Below are 26,028 nucleotides of genomic sequence, written 5' to 3' on the forward strand. Positions count from 1 at the left end.
GGTCTTGTTCCATTTGAATTTCTAGGTTGGCACTAATTTCCATATTTTCTGACGAACTCTCAACAGCCAAATGGCTTGATCCAGGGGCCTGAATTCCCATGTTTGTGATTTGAATCAAAGTAGCTGCTGCATTTAATAGCTGCTGCAGAGTTAGTGGTCCAAATCTGGTAAACGACAAACACAACTCACTTTTAGGAATCAATACGTGAAACCGGGAGATGACTGTACAATTCAGTGATGTTGCAATAATGATAATGTTAGTAAAGCTGGCCTGTCTGGGCCTCCAAAGTATTATCAAAAGAGAAGAGCAGTGTACAATTCCTGTGAGGACGATACTGTTTAAAGTACTTGTTAAAGAAAGATTATAGGCTACAAGGGAAGACAAATATGTGACAAAGCTGCTTCTTTAACAAGGTTATGTTGTCCTTGTTTTTTTTTATCAGAAAGGCTGTAAAAGACACAAACTCTGAAAAATCTAAGTTGAAGGATTTTAGGGCCAGTTTGATTATAGCTAACAGATACTGCATCAGGCATCAGGTTTTCAAGTTTATGGAAGGAAAACTCGTATAATGAAAGGGGAGTGGCCAGTTCTCCCAGATCAGCTTTTCTCTGGTTTGGTTTGGTTTGGTTTTTAGCTCCTCGGATGCTGCCTGACATGCTGTCTTTTCTAGCACTACACTTTTCGACTTTGGTCTCCATCATCTGCAGTCCTCATTTTCTCCTTGGTTTTTAGCAGTAGTATTGAAAAGTTGTTGGATCCAAAGAAGCAGGTTGAGGGTGGAACTCTCTCTCTCTCTCTCTCTCTCTGACTTCTCTCCTGTAAGACCCTGTGTTTGATTTTACCTTTTGTGCAAAAGGGTATTTATGGGAATTGTTGCAAGTATTTGGAATCATTTGGTATCATTATCTGTTGGGTTTTCAGATAGGTTATTCTGTATTCTGTTCTCTTTTGTTTGTGTTTCATTCAATAATCTTGTTAATAAATTCTGGTTTGTTTAAAATGAGGGGTTTGACCAGCTGCATTTCTCCTGGAATCTCTCCTGTACACCTACTTAAACAGGTAGCAAAGTTAGGGTCTGGACTACTTTCTTGAAATCTTTTGAGTGGGCTCAGCCTGGTCCATAACAAATATTATCCATCCCTTATTACAGCAACAACTTGCAATTATATACCACCTTTATAGTAAAACAAAGATGCACTTTAAAGAGGCAAAAATATAAATAAATAGATACTAAGCCAAAAAGAGATATTAACCCTGATGGCCAAAAGCTTATTCAAAGAAATAGGTAAAGAAACTACAAGTGGATGAGTAAGATAAATAGGCAGAGAATTCAAGAAAGTGGACCATTAAATCGAAGTGTGAATAGAGAAAAGCTAAGTAAATAAATTTTGAAGGTTGGATTTGGCTGTGGAAAGGGTTTTTTTTGTAAATGAAGGGAGTTATAGTGATATATAAAAATGTATTTCAATAGTGAACTCTGGACGTTGGCAAGATCAACAGACAGATAGATAAGTGGATAGAAAGATAGACAGATAGGTAGGTAGTTAGGTAGGTAGATGGATAGATAGATAAACAGACAAAAAGCCAGATGTATAAAATACATTAGTTAATGCGATATCCGAAATTTTCAAATCTCTCAACTTGTAATAGCTAGGTATGATTTTAAATCCAGCAAAAGGATTGTCTAAAATGATTACATGCTGTGCCAGTTGTAAAGCTGAACTAAACTAAAGGATGAAGAGTCAGTGATGTAGTAGTAATGTTACTAGACTAGTAATACAGGGACTCAAGGTAATACTCTGATGATAGGGCTTGATTCCTGCCATGGAAGATTTGAAATCAAAGGGTCTTGTGATGTGACTACTTCCAAACCAAAAGATTGACATTGCAATTGTTCTGCAGGTACATCATAACATATTCAAGTATGTTTAACTCCAAATCCTTTGGTGCTCTTGTGGAACAGTGGTCCTTTTCTTTATCTCTAAAAAGGTCTAGGTTCAAATCCCACTACACCCCAGGCATATGTCATAACATGTCTAAACACATGGACTCGAAGGATATGTTTTTCAGGCAATGGTGTCATAGTGGTAATGTCACTGGATGAATAATCCAATGGTCTAGGCTAATACTATGTATAAATGGTTCAAATCCCAACAGAGCAGCTGGAAGAATTGAAAAAAAATTGTTCAAGTCCCACCTATGCCAGAGGTATATAATATGGCAGGTTGTTTAAAAATATACAAATCAGATTAAAGGTATGACATTATTCCCCAGTAAGCCTCTTTAATGCTCCTGTCAGCAATTACAATGATTCAGGCAAAGCCACCTGAAAATCTGATTGAAAATATTTCAGCATACATGGATAGTTGAAGTAGGATAAAAATTGTTAACTTCCATATTTTGGTAATATGACAAATTATCCCCTGTTTTCAGTTCATTATAGGATATTTCATATAGATTTCATAGAAAAAGGGCTCCATTGGCTACATTATCTTTTGCGATACATATTTTTATATTGTTGACTGCAGTATTTGGCATACTGTGTATTGCGAAGAAGTATTCACTCAAATAACATTGAAATTGTAGTGCCTTGCACTGAGTTGATGCATTCAAGGCTAATTCAACTGAAGTTTCATGAAATATGAACATCATATTTTGGATTCAAAGGATGAGTTGTAGATTCTCATGTAAAATAAAAGAGGGTGTGATAATTAATGGTAGTTAAAATACAGAATACAAGGGAGCAAACAGTTACTTGATGTTTTGGAGAAATATGATACAAATACTTGATACAATGCCACACCACAGAACTGTGAACAAAGTTACAGCTCATAGAAGAAAAGGACAGTAACAATATGGATACTACATTGGCTGAGTGACACAAAACAGAGAGCAGTGGTTAATGGAAATTCTTTGAACTGGCAGAAGATTTGTCTGGACGTTCCAAGGGATCAGTGTTGCTTGGTTATCCTGACATTTATTGGTGATCTTGATCTTGGTGTACATAGGATAATTTCAAAATTTGTGTATGACATAAAATTTGAAAGCACTATAACTGTGAAGAGGACGGTGTAGAAATTCAAAGGGCCCTAGATAAGTTTTGAGAATATAGATGGACACCAGATGAAGTCTGATATGGAGAAATGTGAAGTGATTCATTTTGTTATGAAGACTGCAGAAACTTAATATAAAATAAAATCTGCAATTATAAAGAGGGTGCAGGAGCAGAGGGATTTGAATGTATATGTGCTTAAGTCATTGAAGTTGACAGGACAGGTTGAGAGAGGACAGTTAAATTATGTACAGTATCCTCAGCTTTGTTAAAAGGGCCATGGAGTACAAGAGCAAGGAGATTAATTGTATAAGACACCAGTTTGACCTTTGCTGGACTACTTTGTCCAGTTCAGGGCACTGTACTTTAGAACGGCTAAGAAGGCATAGGGAAAGTGCAAACAAAACCCCGATAAGAATAGTTTCAGGGATGAGGAACTCTAGTTAGGATAGGTTGAACAGGTTGGAAGTATTTTCTTTGGAAAAAGAAATGTTGAAAAGTGATTAGATACAAGTATGCAAAATGAGAAGTGGACGGAATAGATAGAGACTGTTCCCACTCATGAATAGATTGAACCACAGGGCACAGATTCAAAATAACTAACAGAAGAAGCAAACGTGATATGAGAAAGCAAACGTTTTTTTACAGAACCAGTCCTGAGGATCAGGAATGCATTGCCTGAGAGGGTGATGGAAGCGGTCTAAAAGGAATTAGTTTTTTCATTGAAAAGGAAGAATTTGGGGGGGGGGGTAGGTTGGGAAAGGGGACAGCAGTGGGGGAGACGGAGGAGTGGCTTGAAAGGAATTGCCAGCAGAAATAATGGGTCGAATGGCCTCCTTCCGCGCTGGAGCAATGCTGCGATTCTGAGATTTCGTATTTTTCAGTTAATTCGGACTCAAGTTCCACCAGAGGGAGCGCGCTGCACTACAATGGGACTTCTTCACAGAGTGCACAGTAACAGTTAATATTTACTCTAATACCTGAAACATGTTACATCAGTCAGTGTGCACCAGCCGTGCGCATGGGGGGGCAGGTAGAAAACCGGGGAATACCTCCTTTTGAATGCCCTTGACATAGAGGAAGCTGCATTGAAAATATTTTTCAAAAGGTCAATGCTGACATCCAGTTGTCTAAGGTGCATTGAAAGCCGAGTACTCTGCACTTTAAAGCTACTGAGCTCAGAAACAAAACAACCCAGTAGACGTCACAGGTGCGTAGTTTTCCTTGTTGATGTGGGGAATTAGTCAAAGCAGCAGGAACCTCTTGCCAACTTTCTTGCCTTGGCACCGCGTTTTTACTGCTGCGCGCTATATTTTTATGTACCCCGCAGTCCTATAGCTGCGGTAAGGATATAGCACTTTTGGAATGTACATCAGCTATATGATCTATCCAGCACACATCAAGCTGCCTTGTGTGAGACTCTGAACCAACTTCTTAGATTATGCTCATGTCCTTGATCCACAAGGGGGTTGGGGAGAGAAAAAGTTTGAAGCCTCCATTAGTTTCGGGCTGGCGAGGGGAGCAGCATTTGCAACACGTTCCGCCCACACTTCGTGACGCTTCATGTTGTCAATTCAACCACCAAAACACTGGCGGCTGTTTTCATTATTTCTCACCCAAAGGTCAGAAAGCCAATCGGACGTGTTTCACATTGAGACATGCCATTGGCGAGCCCCGTGCGGGGAAAGTCTGACACAGAAACAGGTGAAGTGGGAAAGGGAATCGGCGCGAGCTTTTGACTTGAGGGTGACACGGGACCGTGTATGGTCGCCGATTGGGGATTACCTGAAGCCGAGGTGGGGATAGAGCGTGTCAGGAGAGGGAGGCAAACCGGGGAGGGCCCGCAGGCTGAGAGAGTCACACTCTCTCCAGCCATGGGGACGGGACAGAAGCTCAACAGTTTCAGAGCTCAGTCAGCCTGACTCCTCCCGCGTTCTTCCACTTGGGAAAACAAGGGTCACCGGGAGGAGGAGCAGGGTGGATAAATGATGGAAAACCTAGCACTGTTGGAAAATAGCCCTCAAATTGGGAATTGATGCTGCAACTTCTCTAGTAAAAGGACCTGAGGAGGGTTTACTCCACAAGGGGACAAGATACAACTGAAGACTTTCCTACCTCCAAGAGATTTTAAACATGATTACACTCAGCGGCCAATATGCTTAATTTTCTCGAACTCAATCATTGAACAAACGCACCTGAATTGCGCGATGAGGAAGTGCTTTTAAAAGAAAAATAATTGAGGTTTGCACCTTTTTAAAGGAGCCGACCCTAGTGAGCTAGGGATGACAGTCCAGTGGAGAGCCCCTGGTACAGTCTGGTGGTGAAGAGACAGACGACACTATCTGTGTGTGGAGCGCTTACTGGAACTGCAAGTTTACAAATCAATGCCAACTCCACTGGACTGGAAATTTAAACCGATTCGGGACGGCACTGCCAACAAGCATTGGCAAGCGAACAGGACGGCGCGGTGAGGAAAACTGTTCGCTCCGTAGCGCAGTTTTTGGATGTGCGCTGGTAGTGGACACACGCGGGGACAGAGAGCGTCTGCACTATACTGTACACCAAGAGACAGCAACCGACATCGAGTGGTGCACGCTGGCAGTTCGAGACAAGAACGCATCCAGAACTGGAGGCAAAACAGCTCAGTCAAACTGGTGGTAATATAACGCGGAAACTCGGAGCACTGGCGCACAGCCAGAACTGGGCGCGCCGGCCTCAGTGATTCAACTCTCGCACCCTTTCAGGTATTGGGTTCTATACTGTCACCCTGCCCCTCAGGTGGAGTTTCTATAATGTCCCCCTGCTTCTCAGGTGGGGTGTCTGTACTGAACCCCTGCTCCTAGGTAAGGTTTCTATACTGTCTCCCTGTCCCTCAGGGGTTTCTATACTGTCTCCATATCCCTCAGGTGGGGTGTATATACTGTCCTCCTGCTCCTTAGGTGGGGTTTCCATACTATCCCCCTGCCCTCAGGTGTGGTTTCTATACTGTCCCCAATCTCCTCAGGTGGGTTTTCTATATTGTCCCTCTGCCCCTCAGGTGGGTTTTCTATACTGACCCCAATATCCTCAGGTGTGGTTTCTATACTGTCCCCAATCTCCTCTGGTGGGGTTTCCATACTATCACCCTGCTCCTCAGGTTGGGTTTCTATACTGTCACCCTGCTCCTCAGGTGGGGTTTCTATACTGTCCCCTCCCCGTCAGGTGGCGTTTCTATCCTGTCCCTGTGCTCCTCAGGTGGGGTTCCTATACTGAGCCCCTATCCCTCAGGTTGCGTTTCTATACTGTTTCCTTGCTTCTCAGTCAGGATCTCTATATTATCCCCCTGCTCCTCAGCTGGCATTTCTGTCCTGTCCCTGTGCTCCTCAGATGGTTTTCTGGACTGTCGTCAGGCCCTTTAGGTGGTGTTTCTATACTGTCACCATTCCCCTCAGGTGGGGTTTCTATCCTGTCCCCCTGTCCTCAGGTGGGGTTTCTATACTGTTCTCCTGTTCCTCAGGTGAGGTTTCTGTACATCCTCATGTCCCTCAGGTGTGGATCTATACTGTCCTTATGTTCCACATATGGCCATTCAATACTGTTCTCATCACTTTTAAATTGGATTTCTACACAGTCCTCGTGTTCCTCAAGTGGATTTTTATGCTGAGCTCATGTTCCAAACACTGCATTTCTAAACTATCTCTGCATGTTGCTCAAATGGGTGCCTATACTGTCGTCATACTCCCACTTGAGTGTCTGTGCTGTCCTCACAAATCTTGGGTGCTGTGCTGTGCACTTTTCTTTGTGTCTATCACACACCTCAGGTAAGTGTACCTGTGAGATTTTGTGTTGCATTATTTACTTGGGGCAACTTGGTGACAACTGCTCTTTTTCCGGCTGTCCAGGGCCTGTGACCTACACACCTGAGAAGGACGTCACCTGGAGATGGGTGGTCAGAGAAAAATTTAAAAAGATGTGAACTGCTAGTTGTCAATACACGATGCACCTGCTTGATGGATGTCATAGGAGACAGATACCAGTGCTTCTCAGTGTGATCTATGTTATACTTATTTGGACCAAAGAGATGGGCGCTTCAGGTATTTTTTCAGGTAAGGGAACATTTTATTTAAAAAACACTCTACTGAGTAGTCAATAATGCGATCAAGAGTTAAAGTGTTTGTAAATGTCTGTTTTAGTTTAATTTGACACGTTATCGCCGTGTACGTCAAGCACTTCACTGATTATTATTGTTAATGTGAGGATTATGGAATGACATTGTGCATCCAGTCAGTGAATGTTGACTGTGTTTAATACTTTTCTGTTGAATAAATTGTTTGAAGATTAAAGCTGAACTTGAAGTTGTATCCTGAAACACACAGAATGGGACAATATGTGAGAGAGAGGAGCCTTGAACCTTCTTATTGCAAATCTGACTCTGAGTTTGTCATTACCAATAAATTCAAAGATGGCAAATAGTGGTGAATGGGGCTGTTCATCATTGTGTTCCTTTTAATCTCAGCTTTAAATAATAAATATTGTAATCAACTTTTCAGTCTCTTCAATTAGCTAACATTGATTAATATTTAAGCATGGGTGTTTCTAAAATTTGAATTGCAGAAAATTTTGTAAAATGTTTACTTGTGAGTAGATACAAATAGAGATATAATTATGAGTATTTGTCCTGCGCATTAAGTAAATGATGATGATAATGTTGACATTGTGAACTTTCTTTTGCTAGTTATGCCAACTATTGAAATGTCTAGTTAAGTATATCAGTACAATAGAATTTGCCTCAGTCGACTGCTGCTTTGTTCCTTAATGGTGGGAACTTTCTTTTGTAGCAATAATCTTTTTATTTATAAAATTCACTTTGTTTAAATAATCCGAGGTTTCCCTTTGGGCAGCACATACTAGCAAATGAACAAAGGTCAATCTACTCCCACACCTTCACTGTTTTAGTTTATGGCATGTGGGCATTGCTGGTTAAGTCAAATGTAAAGTTAAAAACACCAGGTTATTGTCCAACAAGTATAATTGGAAGCACTAGCTTTCGGAGTGCTGTTCCTTAATCAGGTAGCTGTGGAGCAGGACCATAAGACACAGAATTTATAGCAAACAGTTACAGTGTCATGCAACTGAACTGATAGTTGTATGACACTGTAATCATTGTAATCTATCTTCCAGAACCGCAGCAGTCCATGTGGTATAAATACCATCATTTTTGAAAGAGGGGTCCAATCTTTGACGCATGAAAGTAATGTAACAATGATTATTTTCCAAGTCAGGATGTGTGTGACTTGGTGGGATACTTTCAGGTGGTAGTATTCCTATGCTTCTGCTGCATTGGTCCATTTATGTGATAGAGATCATGTGTTTGGAAGGTGCTGTCAAGGGAGTTTTGGCAAGTTACTGCAATGTATCTTGTAGGTAATAATCCTTTGTACCAAGGGGTTGGGGGAATGCTAAGTGGAGAACAAGGAATCAATCTTGTATTGACCCAACTCCAAATATGGTGCAAACAGAAATCCTTGCATCTTGTGATTGGCATGAGGCTATTTATACATAGTTATTTTACATGCACCTTGTAGCTGCTACACTGTTGGCAGAGGGACAAATATTTAAGGTGATGGATGAGGCATTGATCAAGTAGCCTGCTTTATCCTGAATTGTCTTATAGCTTCTTGCATTTTGTGGGAGGTCTCTTATCTAGCCAAATGGAGACTATTACAGTAAAATCAAGGCTTGGGCCTTGTAGATGGTGAACAGACTTTGGGGGCAGGAGAAAGTGTGGTCAGGAAATGAGTCACTCATTGCAGAGTTTTCAGCCTTGGACCTGCTCTTTAATTTCAGTATGTCATCCTAACCAAGGCTAAAGTAACAATTTTACTACTGTATTACTTTCAGGTTAATGCAAAACAATTTTGTGTGTGCCTCTGTGCAAGAGCTGCATTGTAACTAAAGAAGGGGATAGTATTGAAGCAAAATGTTGTAATAGGACTATAGAAGCTGTTCTTCTGTTACATTTAAAATTGCCTAACCACAACCCAATATGAAGTCACGTTCGAAGTGTCTCAGAACCCTGTTGCATCTCATAAAACTTGTACTCTTGGCTTAAAATGTTAAAATATATGCCATAGGCTAATTTTCAATGACAAAATAGAGCAAGCTGATGATGGGTGGAGCAATTGCACTACTCACTTGTTGACAATAGCCAGCGGACTGAATTATTTTCATGGTTAAGACCCAATTGCATGTTTACCAGAGCTGTAAGTATTTAATGAGCCCTGAGGGCTCTTGTGCTGTAATGGTAGTATCCCTGTCTTGTAGCCCAGATCAATTTGGCTTCAATTTCCAACTACTGTGGAGATGTGTCTATACAAGTTGATTAAATGAGTACTGAGAGGGAGCTTGTCAATACAGAACAGTGTAAATCTGGCAGGCACTTTGGTTGTGAGTTCCAAGTTTAATTTTAATGGGTACAGGGGGAGATCATTATGGGGTCATGCATGGAACTTAGTACTTTTGGTATCAGGAGCAGATAAAGAGACTAATATCGTAACTTTGATGTGTTATGCAGCAGTACCGTTAGGACCTCAGATCAGCTAAAATTATATGGTGCCACTGAGTAGCACACAAGTGATACATGCGGCTGCCAGTGACATTTGAAAATGAAATTGTTGGCGCATTAAAATCCTCTCCTTCCCCATGTCTTTATATTCCCCTTGTGTTAAAAGTTTGCCACTTTGGAGAGATGATTGTATAAATTCAACCAAATATGCACCAGCTGATTGCTTTTCCATTAGGACAACAACATAGTGCAGCAAGTGTTTAAGTTGAGTCTTTTAGCAGCACACAGTACTATGACTATAGCATAGCAACAGCTGAGATCAGTCTTTGAATAGTTCTGTTTCCAAGTTATTCAGTAAGAAAGTGTTCAAGCACCACTCCCACATGGAGATAGGGAGTTCAGATACATGGAAGCTAACAATCATGAGCCCATATCCCATGACTCTAACATATTGTTTCATTCATTTCTGTTTAACTGCTCTTTTGAAATGAATACTGACAGTGCGGTTACTTTTCAATTTATATGGAAGATGAGATGAGTTGAGGAAACAAAGCATGCTATTAAAATTGTGGATGTGGATTTGGATGTGGATTAAAATGGTATTGTCAGTTAGTGAGTTTTGAGAAGATTTGTAGCTCAGTTGGAGGTTCTGGATGTAGGTTTGCTCACTGAGCTGGAAGGTTCATTTTCAGACATTTCATCACCATACTAGGTAACATCTTCACTGAGCCTCCGGATGAAGCACTGGTGATGTAGCCACTTCCTATTTATGTGTTGGATTTCCCTGAGTTGGTGATGTCATTTCCTGTGATGTCAGTTCGTATGGCAATGTCGCTTCTTGTTCTGTTTGTCAAGGGGTGGTAAATGGGATCTGAGTCAATATGTTTGTTGATAAAGTTCTGGTTGAAATGCCATCCTTCTAGGAATTCTTGTGTGTATCTCTGTTTGGCTTGTCCTAGGATGGATATGCTGTCCGAGTTGAAGTGGTCTCCTTCCTCATCCATATATTTTTGGATTCGATTAGATTCCCTATAGTGTGGAAACAGGCCCTTCAGCCCAACAAGTCCATACCAACCCTCCGAAGAGTAACCCACCCAGACCCATTTCCCTTTGACTAATGCACCTAACACAATGAGCGATTTAGCATGGCCAATTCACCTGTCCTGCACATCTTTGGACTGTGGGAGGAAACTGGAGCAAACCCACGCAGACACAGGGAGAATGTGCAAACTCCACACAGACAATCGCCCAAGACTGGAATTGAGCCTGGGTCCCTGGTGCTGTGAGGCAGCAGTGCTAACCACTGAGCCACTCTCACTAGTATCCTTACATACAGATGAGGAAAGACAAATCTTCGACTCAGACAACACATCCATCTGAGGATAAACCAAACAGAGACACCCACGAGAATTTCTAGAAGCATGACATTCCAACTGGAATTCTGTCAACAAACACATTGACTTGGATCCCATTTAACACCCCCTGAGAAAAAGAACAGGAAATGACGTCGCCGTATGAAATGATGTCACCACAGGAAATGACATCACCAACCCAAGGAAACCCAAACACATAAATAGAAAGTGGGCTACACCACCAGAGCTTCATCCGGAAGCTCACTGATGATGTTACTTAGTTTGGTGATAAAATGCTGAAAATGAATCTTCCAGCTTAGTGAGCAAACCTACATCTGGTATTGTCAATTGTTAAAAATGGTAATTGTGGTAAAGAAAGTTGTAGGACCCTTTGTTCTGTGGTACTGTTCCCATACTAAACAAACCAGTACATTTTAAGGATAGAAATAATATTGTTTCCAGAGATCTAAATTTCTGATTTATGCTTAACTACTTTCTCTGTGGATTGAACATCTTACTGCCTGTACTTCTCATAAATTGTCTGAAAATAAATATGTAAATGTGGCATTAATTAGCTGAGTGAATATCATTGTTTTCTGAATTAAGGCTAGCTATTTTTCATAGTTACTTTGCTCAGGAAGATGACACATTATGCAGTGGATCTCATGAAATATGTTACACCGGTAGGCAATTGTTGAGCTACTTCATCCATATTAAAGGCCCATGGAATTTTGAGGTAACAAAGAATATGGTTAGTCCTGTATCAAACCAAATCAAGGAGTATTGTGAAAATAGAAGTAATGGAGTTTTGTGTTTCGCATGAGCCTATTTACACATAAAATAAGCAAGGGCTAGAAATGTCATACTTTTTTCCTGTTTTAATTGCAGTAAATTCTCGATCTTGATTACATTAAGTGTGGCATCAGGACTGTGGAAATATAATTGTGAAAGAATGTTCATACTTTCACTTAATAATGTATTTTCAACATTATTCCCTTGGTTTGAGATGTTCTTTAACTAACCTTTCCCAAGTGTACAAAGTGACAAGGCCACTTTTGGGACTGTAAGAAATGCAAGCAATGAGTCATAGCCATTGTTAGAACCGTGGATATGACTACTTCCTGAATTTCAGAAGGCAGTTATCTACCTCAACAACTGAATTTTCTTGCATGCAGAAACTAAGTCTTCTTGTGATTTCAAGAAAAAGTTGAAAGTAAAATGAAACTTCAAGAAAAAAACATTATTAAATATCATCCTGGAGATTGTATTAATTTTAATACAACATATTTTCATTTGCCATTTAATTCATGTCAAAATCAATTTACATTTTTGTTGTTCCTGTAACAGATGCATGCATCAAAGTAGGAGATATTGGAAGAACTGGAAGCTTGGTCAAAGGCATAGGTCAGCAAGTCAGTACAGTTTGTAGCTGAGAGGGAAACTGGCAGCTGGTGTTTTCCCGAATACCATATGCCCTTGTCCCTCTCATTTGCAGAGTTTACCACCCACAGCACTTTAGTGCCAGAGAAGACACATGTTCAAATTAGTGAATGAGTTCCTGATCATACAGAATGTGGGTATTTTTTATTGAGGCCAGAATTCTGGGGAGGTGCATTGATTATTGATGCACTGGCCAAACCCCGAGAAATGTAAGAAGGAGGGATGAGCAAGATGGAAAATACCTTCAGAATGAAAACGCATGGCCTCAGGCCTACATCATTGTCATCAGTTGACTATTATCACGGTTCCTGTAAACGTATTCATCCTATTTTATTCACCATGCATGATCATAACTCTTCAGGGGGGATTTTCTATGTTATATGAGTTAAGTATTTTACTGACATGTAGGTTTGCTCACTGAGCTGCAAGGTTCATTTCCAGACATTTTGTTATCCTACTAGGTAACATCTTCAGTGGGCCTCAGGCGAAGCAATACTGAAAATTCCTGCTTTCTATTTATATGTTTGGGTTTCTTTGGGTTGGTGATGTCATTTCCACAGGAAAGATGTTACTGAAGATGTTATATAGTAGGGTAACAAAACGTCTGGAAATGAACCTTGCAGCACAGCGAGCAAACCTACATCCAAAACCTCAACCTGAGCTACAAATCTTCTCAAAACTCACTCATTTTACTGTCATGTTTTATGCTTCTCAATGTTGCTTTTTTAAATGAACGAACTCACAGATATTGGTTAATTCACCTTTTGACAGTCTTTCTTTCACTGGAATTCCACTACCCTCCCCAAAAGGCTCATTCACCTCTGTTGTGTGTTTTTTGGATGTGGCCAGGTATATTAAACTACTGTCTGACCTACAGGGTTAATCTGTCACTGGCAGTATCATTTACTGTCTGTATGGCAGAAGGATCTAATAACTGACTTAACTTATTGAGTTTACATAGGCATGATCTGCCCTGATGGTAAATATAAGACAGGGAGATGATGAGACTTGAGCCCCCCCCCCCCCCCCCCCCATCAATGTACTTGGCAAACTGGATAATAAGAGTATTGAAACATAGGCCTGCTCCAAAGTCACTTTATAGTTGGCTTTAATGAAAGGTGCAGAAGTAGAATGTAGTGACTCTGCCTTTATCTCTATAGGCAGAGAAATAACTATCCTAGAACTTTGTGGGAAAACTAGGGAAGAGATTGCTGGGCCCGTTGCAGAGATATCTGTAATATCATTAGCCACAGTCAAGGTGCTGGAAGACTGGAGATTGGCGATTGAACACAAGCATCATGTACCTGGAGTAGGCTGCAAGGGTGCATTCATGATTCCCAGATGAATTCTCCATTATTTAAGCAATGTGGTAAGGAAAAGCCAGGGAACTATAGACCAGTGAGCTTGACATTGGTGGTGGGCAAGTTGTTGGAGGGAATCCTAAGGGAATGGATTTACATGTATTTCGAAAGGCAGGGACTAATTAGGATTAGTCAACATGGCTTTGTGCATGGGAAATCATGTCTCACGAACTGAATTGAGTTTTTTGAAGAAGTAACAGAGAAGATTGATGAGGGCAGAGTGGTGGATGTAATCTATATAGACTTCAGTAAAATGTTTGACAAGGTTCCTAATGGGAAACTGATTAGCAACATTGGATATCATGGAATAGCGGGCAAACTAGCCATTTGGATACAGAACTGGTTCAAAGGTAGAAAACAGAGGGTGGTGGTGGAGGATTGCTTTTCAGACTGGAGGCCCGTGACCATCAGTGTGCCACAAGGATTGGTGCTGAATCCGTTGTTTTTCATCATGTATATAATGATTTGGATGTGAACATAGGAGATATGTTTAGTAAGTTTTCAGCTGACTCTAAAATTGGAGGTGTGGTGGACTGGAAGGAGATTCCCTCAGAGTGCACCAGGATCTTGATCAGATGGACCAATGGGCTGAGGAGTAGAAGATGAAGTTTAATTTAGATAAATGTGAAGTGCTGCATTTTGGAAAGGCAAATCAGAGCAGGACTTAATACACTTAATGATAAGGTCCTGGAGAAGGTTGCTGAACAAAGAGACCTTGGAGTGCAGGTCTTGGAGTGGAGTTCATAGTTCCTTGAAAGTGGATTCACAGGTAGATGGGTTAGTGAACAAGGTGTTTGGAATGTTTTCCTTTATTGGTCAGAGTATCAAGTATAGGAGTTGGGAGGTCATGTTGTGGCTGTACAGGACACTGTTTATGCCAATATTGGAACACTGTTGTGAAACTTGAAAGAGTTCACAGAAGATTTACAAGGGTGATTTACGAGGAGGATTTAAGCCATAAGGAGAGGGTTGAATAGACTGGGGCTGTTTTCCCTGGAGGTTTGGAGGCTGAGGGGTGACCTTATAGAGGTTTATAAAATCATGAGGAGCATAGATAGGGTAAATAGACAAGGTCTTTTCCCTCGGGTGGGGGAGCCCAGAATGAGAGGGCATAGGTTTATGGTGAGAGGAGAAAGATTTAAAAGGGACCTAAAAGGCAACCTTTTCACACACAAGGTGGTGTGTGTATGGAATGAGCTGTCAGAGGAAGTGATGGAGGCTAGTACAATTACAACATTTAAAAGGCATCTGGATGGGTATATGAATAGGAAGAGTTCAGAAGGATACGGGCCAAATGCTGGTAAATGCAACTAGATTTATTTAGGATACCTGGTTGGGATGGAGTTTGACAGAAAAGTCTATTTCCATGCTGTACATCTCAATGAGTCTTATCACTCTCCGCACCTGCTAGAAATGCAGTTCCTCAATCTAAAAGTGGAGAATTCATCTGGGAATCATGAATGCACCCTTGCAGCCTACTCCAGGTACATGATGCTTGTGTTCATTTTTTAAAAAATCTATACCTGCTTTTAAATTATCAAGAAAATGCACTTTACCTGTGACTGATGTAATCGGAAAGTATTCTATATAATATTCTAGATTTGTGAAATAAAACCTGATAATCACTATTATGTGGTTTTATATGGTTACATGTAGATATTAATATCTATATTAAGTAGTCTTATTTCTATAAAATAGTTTTCAGTTGTGTATAGTCCATACTGATATCGTAAATAAACATAAATATTTACTCAATATGGATGTCGTTCGATGAAAAGTTACTTCCATGTGTTTGGTGTTCCATATTGATTATTGAGAATAGGATGGGTTGGTTGTGCAGAATACAACTAATTACCAGTTTTATACGAAGCTGCTTCTCTATTCACAACAATTGTCCTTGTCACACTTTTATTTGTTTGTAGCACACTAAGAGTAAGTTACACTGTAGTAGTGTACATTAAATGATGAAAATCCTAACAACAACGAGAATGTACCCAGATCTTGGGCTGTAATGGCTCAAAAAAGCAGCTCACCACCATCTTTTCAAGAGCTGTTAGAAAAAGGCAACAATTACTGGCCCGACCAGTGCCATTCACATCTTATGAAAGAATAAAAGGGAAATAGTGATGCCATAGATATCAAGAGCTGCCAGGCATAACCAGGAAGCTGAGCTCCTAATCCGCTGCTTGGGGAACTTAAAACTGTCTCCTGCCACCTGCAGGATCCTGGAGGCTGATTAAAAAATCTAAATTGGCCTCCTTTAAAATGATCTGGGAGTAGACCGTATTAAACTGTGTCAGCTGCCCAACACATAGTGAGCTATGGCCATAATAGAAGCATGTGGTTAACTGCTCCCTGAACTTCACAAGTGACGGACAATTATTTACCACAACTTGCATATTTTTTGGGAGAAGGAACAGGTTATTCATGCTTTCAAGGGAAAGATGAAAACAAAGGAAAATTCAATTAATAATATTATTAAGTTCCTTTTTAATGTTTATTTCTCTTAAAATGACATGAAAGATGGGACTAGGAATTAGCACTCTGGCCATATTTTAACTCCTATGTGCCTCTAATACTGACCACAGTGGGATATAAAAGCCTAGTCCATGATAACATGCAGATGCTGGAGAGTCAGAGTCGAAAAGTGTTGTGCTGGAAAAGCACAGCAGGTCAGACAGCAGGAATGTCGATGTCCCGGGCATTAACCTTTCATCAGGAGTGTGGAGGGGAAAGGGGGCTGAGAGATAAATAGAAGGGTGGGATTGGGGCGGGGGGGGGGTAGGTAGGTGGGAAGGCAATTGCTGAATGCAGGTGGGAGTTAATTGTGATAGGTCAGTGGAGAAGGTGGAGTGGATAGATGGGAGGGAAGTTGAACAGGTAGGACCAAGAAGGCAGTGCTGATTTGGCGGGTTGGATCTGGGATGAGATGGGGGGGAGGGGAGATTTGGAAACTGGTGAATTCGATTTTGATGGTGTATGGTTGGAGGGTCCCAAGATGGAAGGCATTCTTCCTCCAGTTGGCAGATGGGTTTGATTTATCGGTGGAGGAGGCCCAGGACTTGCATGTCCTTGGGGGACTGGGAGGGGGTGTTGAAGTGATTGGCACAGCTTGGTGGGGTTGGTTGGTGCGTGCGTCCCAGAGATGTTCCCTGAACCGCTCTGCAAGTTGGTGTCCGGTCTCTCTGATGTAGAAGGGACCACATCGAGAACAACAGACACAGTGGACGAGGTGCAGAAAATCTCTGCCAGATTTGAAATTATCCTTTAAGATGTTGGACGGAGGTGAGGGGGGAGGTACGTGTGCAGGTTTTACACTTCTTGCAGCAACACGGAATGGTGCTGGGTATAGAGGGTGAGTTGATATGGGGCATGCGCAGCACCTTCCCTTGCAGCTGCAAGAGGTGGAAAACCTGCTCCCATACCTCCCCGCTCACCTCCATCCAAGCTCCTAGAGGATAATTTCAAGACCAAATAGAGATTTTCCTGCACATCCACTCACCTCAGCTACTGCGTCCGTTGCTCTCGATCCGGTTTCCTCTACATTGGGGAAACAGGATGCCAGTTTGCAGAACAATTCAAGGAACATCTCCTGGATGTACGCACCAATCAACCCACAACGCTGTGGCCAATTTCTTCAATTCCCCCTCCCACTCCCCCTCAAGGACATTCAAGACCTGTGCCTCCTCCACTGCCAAATCAAACCCACGCACCGACTGGAGGAAGAATGCCTCATCTTCCAAGTTGGGACCATCCAATCACACGGCATCAATATCGACTTCACGAGTTTTCAAATTTCCCCTCCCCCCACCTCATCTCAGATCCAACCTTCCAACTCAGCACAGCTCTCTTGACCTGTCCTACCTTTCCATCTTCCCTCCCATCTATCCGCTCCACCCTCCCCACCATTAGATAAATAACATAATTGCCTATTGCCTTCCCACCTACCTTCCTCCCAGCTCCACGCCACCCCTTATTTATTTCTTAATCCCCTTCCCCCTCCACATACCTAATGAAGGGCTTATGCCCAAAACGTCGACTATCCTGCTTCTCGGATCCTGCCCGACCTGTTGTGCTTTTCCAGCACCACACTTTTCGACTCCATCTCTGTTGTTCACACACCGGAACCCACTCATTGACCTTGTGTTCTGTTTTCATGCTTCAAACTGCAACAATATTTTCCAGTGTGGCTCCCCTTCAAAAAGGATGACTGCCAGGCTTGCTGTTTCATGTGCCATTAGCACAACATTGTCCAGTCTTCTACTGAGTCAGAAGTAGCTGCCAGCAAGGTGGATGCTCAACCACTGTGCCACAATTATAGTAATGAGGTGGGGGTACCACATTTTTGTGCTGCTTACCTCTAATGTTACCAATGTAGACAGATTATGAAGCATGACCCCTGCATCTGAAATCCATGGCAAACCACCTTTTAACCATTAGTTTTCCTGTGTTTAGTATCATGGGTGAAATGGACTGGGAAAGCAGATATTATTCCCTCTTCTGATTAATATTCAGTCAGTTCTATTTATGTATTGTGAACTTAAAGTGAAAATTTGTTTTAGCCATAGCATTTTTCGTACTTGAGTAATGCTAATGTTTGCTGTCCAGATACTGCTACTTGTGAGAAGGATTTGGTCACTCATGATACCAATACCAAATCAGTGCCATTAACAGATGAATAATGACTAAGGGCAATGATCAATAGCATCAATCAAACACAGGTTTGATTGTTTAATTCTTCACTTCAGATCAAAATTGTAATGTCCATGAAACTGCATGGATATAAATTAAAAGACTTAGTAATGAAGTTACTGTGGGGAGATAGAAACTGCAACTACAGCGTGCGTCCGTGTAGAAAGAAAGGTCACATTAACATAGTTAGACAGTGGTTTATTGTATAGAGTTACAATGACTCTTGATTTTTATAAGATATAATAAATTGTTAAAAGTGATTACGAGGCAGTAATTGAAATTTTCAGATGGTATTGACTATAATCCCCACTTGAATAATTGGTTTATTTGACCACCAAAATAGAGTGTATGATAATATGACAGGAGTTCTGAGAAATTATTTTTCAATGGGAGGTGGTGCTTATGTGATAAATGGATTTAGATTGTCAAGAATTGTGATTTCAGTGGCAATCTATGAGATTACTGGCATCTGGAGTGATTTTTTAATATATTTATTTCACATTCATTTCTACAAAATTTTTTAAATTAACTCTCATGATTAGTGCATTGCAGCAAGTCCAGAATTTATTACCATCATTTATCATCTTTAAGAAGGTGGTAAAATTAACTTGTGTGAAAGGCGATTTAGAAAGTGGGTTTAAGTCCAGATTGATGTGGAGCTAATGTAAATATAGAGTAGGTTTTTTTTAAACTAAAGGACATTTGTGAATCTGTTCAGTTTTTAATAGCAATTGAACAATATTGTAGTATTTTTTTACTGGTATTGGCTTTTTAATTATAGATTTTTAAATCAACTTTTATCATTCTTTTGGATACTGAGGGAATTGCAGAGTCTTTCTTGAGATTAGTGCATAAAATCATGTGAAAGTGTACCCAGTTTGAAGTAAACCCCTATTGCAGAATGATCACTGATTAAAGTGGCGGCATCTCTGTAAAAGTTTGCATCCCTTCTGGTATTAGCTTTTGCATCTTCCTTCAATGGGTAGAACTTACATTGAGTGCTCAGGTCATAGAAGAATAATAGCTGCATTGCAATAATCTCAATAACAACAACAGGTAATGTGAAGTGTGAATAGTATGCATTGCAAGTTAAGTCATAGGAGAATAAGTCAATATTCTCCTGATTTTTATGCACCCATTTATCTCCAATGGGATTGCTCCCATGCATCAGAACATATATGCTGTAATTTCCAAATTTGGAGCAAATGTGAAATTCAGGTAGAAATATTTCACCCAATGTTACTAGGCATATAAAATAAATAGGAGAGCGTATAGCTTGAGATTTAATGAGAGTGTTTAGCCATTAATAATTGTTCCAAAATGTATCCCTATCTAAAAGAAAACTCCTGTACTTAGAAATATTGTAGGCAGGAGTTAAGCCTGTTAAGCCGGTTACCCTTTTGTCAGACAGAATTGTAACTTAATGAACGTTTAATTAACACTTTACATGTTGCTATTTTAAAAAATATATTTCATGCTGCCAGTTCTTACCTAATTAAAGTCTTTAGGGAATCAACTTGAAAAAAGAACCGTAAAGACATAATAGGATTTCTTTAGGTTGTTTTGTATTAAACTTGGCCTATTTGAGTTGAGCTCTTGAAAAGTTACATTAGTGTTTTTCACAAGCACTCCAGTGACTTATGGTTTTGTAAAATACATTTATAAGCTCTGTTAGCTGAGGTCAGTGAAGGTCCAATGCATTCAATTTATTTATAGACCTTTGCTATTGTTCTAATTCGGCTGATGATTAACTACTTTTTTGTTTTATATGGCCAAAGAACAAAATGTGCTGTACCTTATGTGGTACTTTAGCTGTTTCTTCTTCCACCAATGTAAGACTTCTGCTTGACTTTTTCAGATGGAGTTCCATAAACAACCTCCTAAGTTTATACACCGGATATTATATATACAAAAATTCATTTTTGTTTCTTCACAATGTTGTGCATCCCTTAGGAAGAGTTGAGCAATTTTCCTGTATTTTTGTTTACTCATCTCAGTATGTTATTACTACTTTGTCTGTAGTGATTGCAACTACAACTGTCTATGAGCTCTGTTTTCATTTCAGAATTATTGTTGTAATAAATAGCAGTCATGCTTCTTAGGACTCTTAGGCACAGACGGCCAAACATTATTTATAATGCATTGTTACAGACATTGTCATGTGTGTCACAATGTAGTTAATAGTTTACAAAGGGAATCAAAACCTTGCCTCACTATTGTTAGCAGGACAAGATCATTCCATTTTGGCTAGTGATGTTTAGATTAGATTACTTACAGTGTGGAAACAGGCCCTTCGACCCAACAAGTCCACACCGACCCTCCGAAGAGCAACCCACCCAGACCCATTCCCCTACATTTACCCCTTCACCTAACACTACGGGCAACTTTACATAATCAATTCAACTAACCTGCACATCTTTGGACTGTGGGAGGAAAGCAGAGCACCAAGAGGAAACCCATGCAGACACGGGGAGAATGTGCAAACATTCCACAGAGGCAGTTGCCTGAGGCAGGAATTGAACCCGGGTCTCTGGCTCTGTGAGGCAGCAGTGCTAACCACTGTGCCACTGTCCTGCCCATGACGAAAACTGCTAATAACAATCTAATAATCTCTTTTCTACTGAGCTCCCCTTTCTGGAGGCCAGATTGATTAGATTACTTACAGTGTGGAAACAGGCCCTTCGGCCCAACAAGTCCATACTGACCCTGTGAAGAGCAACCCACCCAAACCCATTCCCCTACATTTACCCCTTCACTTAACACTACGGGAAATTTAGCATGGCCAATTCACCTAACCTGCGCATTTTTTTTTGGACTGTGGGAGGAAACCAGAGCACCCGGAGGAAGCCCACTCAGACACGGGGAGAATGTGCAAACTCGACACAGACAGTTGCCTGAGACAGGGATTGAACCCGGGTCTCTGGCGCTGTGAGGCAGCAATGCTAACCACTGTGTTCCAAGTCATCCCTCAATTTTCACAACTGGTTACTATTGGACACTTCACCTATCTAGCTTTGCACTAATTCTTTTTTAACTTGGCTCAGAGAAGAACATTGGTTGAAACTACATGGCATGGCTTCCAGGCAAATAATTAACTTATAATTCTGATACTCGGAAACTGTAGATAATTTTTAAAGTTGCTTTTTATCAAAAGATCTATCAGTCATGTTTTTCCTGGTCCTTTTTTTTTGAAAATTAGCATTTTAATTTTGCTACTTAAGATTTGGAAAAATTAACCAGAACATTTGGAAAAAGCCAATCTAGTGCTCTGTGACCTGATAATGCTTGATATAAGTGACAGATTTACCAATGAGGCATGAAGTGTTTCCAAACCTGATAAAACCACCCATCATTCCATTGCTGATCTATTTACTAGCCAATTTGTCCTTCTAACTTTGTTGAATTAAGATTGCCATATTATAACTAATTATGGGAGATTTGAGACCAATTTATATTGAACATATGCACTGGAAGTTGAATTATGAATCCCCAAATAGAGAAAACAGAATTTAAATTTAAACTGAAAGGGCTGTGGAAGCTGTAAATATCATTTAATGCCCTCTTGAATACCTTGTTTAGAACTGCCCAGTACACATCCAAGCAGTGCATTTCACATCTGACCCTCACACTGTCTGAAAAATATTTTTTCTCAAATCATGGTTACTTCTTCTGCAAATTACTTTAAATCTGTGCCCTATTGTTCTAGATCCTTTGACAAGCAGGAATAATGTCTCCCTGTCCAATGTCCAAAACCCCATGTTGAAATCTTTAGTAAGATCTCCTCTTTAGCTTCTTTCCAAATAAAATACTCCCAACTCCCCCAATCTGTCTTAATTATGCGTGGCGGCTCAGTAACTAGCACTGCTGCCTCTGAGCACCAGGGACCCAGGTTCAATTCTAGCCTCACGTGACTGTCTGTGTGGAATTTGCACATTCTCCCCCTGTCCGCATGGGTTTCCTCCGGGTGTTCCAGTTTCCTCCCACGATCCAAAGATGTGCAGGTCTGGTGAATGGGCCATGCTAAATTGCCCATAGTATTAGGTGCATTAGTCAGAGGGAAATGGATCTGGGTGGGTTACTCTTTGGACAGTTGGTGTGGACTTGTTAGGCCAAATGGTCTGTTTCCACACAGTAGGAAATCTATTCTAATCTAATATAAAACAGAAACAAAAATTGAGGTTGCTGCAAAAGTTCAGCAGGTCTGGCAGCATCAGTGAAGAGAAATCAGAACTAATGTTTCTGAGTCCAGTGACCCTTCCTCAGAACTGATGATGGCTAGGAAAATGTCGGTTTATATGAAGAAGATAGGGTAAGGGGTAGGGGAGTAAACGATAGGTGGGGATAGAGCCCAAAGAGAGTGAAGAACAGTTGGACAGACAAAGGAGGGGATAATCATCTGGCTGGGAGGGTGAATTGCGGTTGATGGTGACTGTTAGTGGTTAACAATAGGCAGTGTGTCAGCTATTGTTAGCTACTAACAGTCACCACCTACAGCTGTTCATCCTCCCAGCAGGATCATTATCCCTTCCTTTGTCTGTCCAACTGTTCTTCTCTCTCTTTGGGCTCTATCCCCATCCATCTTTTACTCCCCCACCCTCTACTCTATCTTCTTCATACAAACCGACAATTTCCGAGCCACCATCAGCTCTGAGGAAAAGTCACCAGACATCAATTCTGATTCCCCTTTACAGATGGTGCCAGACCTGCTGAGCTTTTCCGCTAACTTCTGTTTTTATTTCAAATTTAAATTTGCCTTATTATGTTGTTATAGAAACAATAGAGCTCCCAGTGATAGAAGAGTTTATTTATTGGATTTTATTTAAATTAATATAGCTGTAATTAGATTGATCATGATATTATCTGAAATGGGTGTCTGTTGACTTGCTCCACAATCTGACAGTCATAAGAGATCAGAGTTCAGAATGTGGTACTGGAAAAGCACAACAGGTCAGGCAGCATCCTAGGAGCAGGAGAATTGATGTTTTGTGCATAAGCCCTTCATCAGGAAGGCTTATGCCTGAAACGTCGATTCTCCTGCTCCTCGAATGCTACTTGACCTGCTGTGCTTTTCCAACGCCACACTCTCAGCTCTGATCTCCAGCATCTGCAGTCCTCACTTTCTCCTAGTCATAAGAAATAAGCCATTATCATCGGTAGTTGTTCAGAGGATCAATCACAGGAGCCAGAAATAGAGGTGGAAGAAAAGGAGGGCAGGCAGACAAAGCATCAGTGTGTCCAAGATTAACAGCCCACACCTGACTGCTGTTTAATTGAAGAAACCTTTTCACAGAAATGCTTCATCATCAGACTTGGACTACAACTTAACATCCATCAATAAGTCCACAATTTACATTCAACAGCTTCCTTGTGAAGCCCACAATGAAAATAATTATCAACTTTGCTACCACCAATTTAAATTACGTTTAACCTGTGGCAAATGATTGAAATATGAAATGCCAAATTGATTTTTTAAAAACAAACTTGTGGGACTGTTTGGGTCAGTAGTGATTGCCCATTCCTTGCTTCCTTTCAGAAGTTGGCAGTGAGCTGCCTTCTTGAACCGCTGCAATGCTGTAGTTTGGCCCACAATGCTGTTAGGGAGGGAATTCCAGGAGTTTGGCCCAATTACACTGAAGGAACAGTGATCTATTTCCAAGTCAGGAAGGTGAATGACTTGGAGGCACAATTGTAAATGATGGTGTTTCCATGGTATCTTCTGTCCTTATCCTTCTGGGTGGAAGTGGCTGTGGGCTTGGAAATTACTGTCTTAAGGAGCCTTGGTGAATTTCTGCATTGTTTCTTATAGGTAAGTATACATCACTGTTACTAAGTGTTGATGGTGGACGAAATGAATGTTTGTGGATGTGGTGCCAGTATTATCACTGGCTTGTTAATCTAACGACCCAGGTAATGTTCGAGGTACCCAGGTTCAAATCCTGTCATAGCAGATCGTGGAAATTGAATTCAATAAAAAATAAATCTGGATTTAAGGGTCTAATATTGACCATGAAACTGTTGTCAATCATCAGGAAAACCTATCCAGTTCACTAATGTCCTTTAGGGAAGGAAACAGCTGTCCTTACCTGGTCCAACGTCCATGTGACTCCAGACTCACAGCATTGTGGCTGCCTGGCTAATTAGGAATGGGTAATAATTGCTGATCTGGTCAGCAATGCTTACATCCCATGAATGAGTAAAAAAAAATCATGTGAGCTGCTTTGTTCTTGATGATGTCAGGCTCTTGAGTGTTGTTGGAGCTGCACTCACCCAGGTAAGCAGAGTATTCCATCACACTCCTGACATGTGCCTTAAAAATGGTGGACAGGCTTTGAGGGGTCAGGAGATGAAGTTGCTTGCTGCAGGATTCCCATCCTTTGAGCTCCTCTTGTAACCAATGTATTTATAAGGCAAGTATAGTTCAATTTTTAGTCAAGGTAACACCCACGATGTATTAGCTTAGCCATCGTGGATATTCTTTAAGGAGCAAGACAATATTGAAAGATGTTAGAAGAATGAATGAACTAGGATCCCTGGTTTACACTGCTAATCTGTGACCTGTTGGAAAATGAGAGTTTTGATGTCAAATATTGTCAAACATTCTCGTGATATTCATTATTTTGGATCGTATCAGTATCTACTTGGGTGAGATCCAATAGAACAGCAGAAATTATTGCATCCAGGACTGATAAGGAGGAAAGGAGAGATAGTAAGGTATTGTGTTTGAATAGTTTTAAAGTGGCTGTGTTGATAGCAAATTTGACACGGTTGAGATAAGAACTATTACGAGCTGTTAAGCAAAGTAATCACAATAGTGCTGCATGTTTCTGATTTGAATCTTGTAGGACTTGTAATTTGTAATCCATTTTTATAACATGATAAAAGGCCTTTGAAACATAACTTGTTTCTCCCTTGTATCTGAATATTGTGACAGAAATTTCACAAAAGTATTAAAGGTGAGTTACAGATCAAAGAAGGAATTAGAGTCACAGAGTCATAGAGATGTACAGCATGGAACAGACCCTTTAGTCCAACCCATCCATGCCGACCAGATTTCCCAACCAATCTAGTCCCACCTGCTAGCACCCAGCCCATTTCCCTCCAAACCCCTCCTATTCATATACCAATCCAAGTGCCTCTTAAATGTTGCAATTGTACCAGCCTCCACCACATCCTCTGGCAGCTCATTCCGTACATGTACTATCCTCTGCATGAAAAATTTGCCCCTTAGGTCTCTTTTATCTTTCCCCTCTCACCCTAAACCTAGACCCACTAGTTCTGGACTCACTCACCCAAGGGAAAAGACTTGATCTATTTATCTTATCCATTCCCCTCATGATTTTATAAACCTCTATAAGGTCACCCCTCTGCCTCCGACATTCCAGGGAAAACAGCCCCAGCCTCTTCAAATATCCCCTTCCTATAACCCAAATGCTCCAACCCTGGCAACATCCTTGTAAATCTTTCTGAAACCTTTCAAGTTTCACAACATTCTTCCGATAGGAAGGAGACCAGAATTGCATGCAATATTCCAACACTGGCCTAACCAATGTCCTGTACAGCCACACCATGACCTCCCAACTCATGAA

General features: G+C 40.8%; 1 protein-coding gene across 7 annotated transcripts in view; it reads left to right on the forward strand.

Moving 5' to 3' along the window:
• The first annotated feature begins 4,096 nt into the window (after positions 1–4,096).
• eva1c (eva-1 homolog C (C. elegans)) overlaps positions 4,097–26,028 on the forward strand; it is a 145,009-nt gene continuing 123,077 nt past the window's right edge. For 2 of the 7 annotated variants that reach the window (XM_060833734.1, XM_060833733.1), the window contains exons 1-2: positions 4,469–5,797; positions 6,935–7,138. In XM_060833734.1, the coding sequence (XP_060689717.1) occupies positions 7,030–7,138 (109 nt within the window). In that variant the 5' untranslated portion in view covers positions 4,469–5,797; positions 6,935–7,029. Of the gene's footprint in view, positions 4,264–4,468; positions 5,798–5,830; positions 5,897–6,934; positions 7,139–26,028 lie in introns of those variants that run through there. The other 5 variants (XM_060833728.1, XM_060833729.1, XM_060833732.1 and 2 more) reach the window with 5 other exon arrangements.

This window comes from Hemiscyllium ocellatum, chromosome 12 (assembly GCF_020745735.1).
Source record: "Hemiscyllium ocellatum isolate sHemOce1 chromosome 12, sHemOce1.pat.X.cur, whole genome shotgun sequence".
Classification (NCBI taxonomy): Eukaryota; Metazoa; Chordata; class Chondrichthyes; order Orectolobiformes; family Hemiscylliidae; genus Hemiscyllium; species Hemiscyllium ocellatum.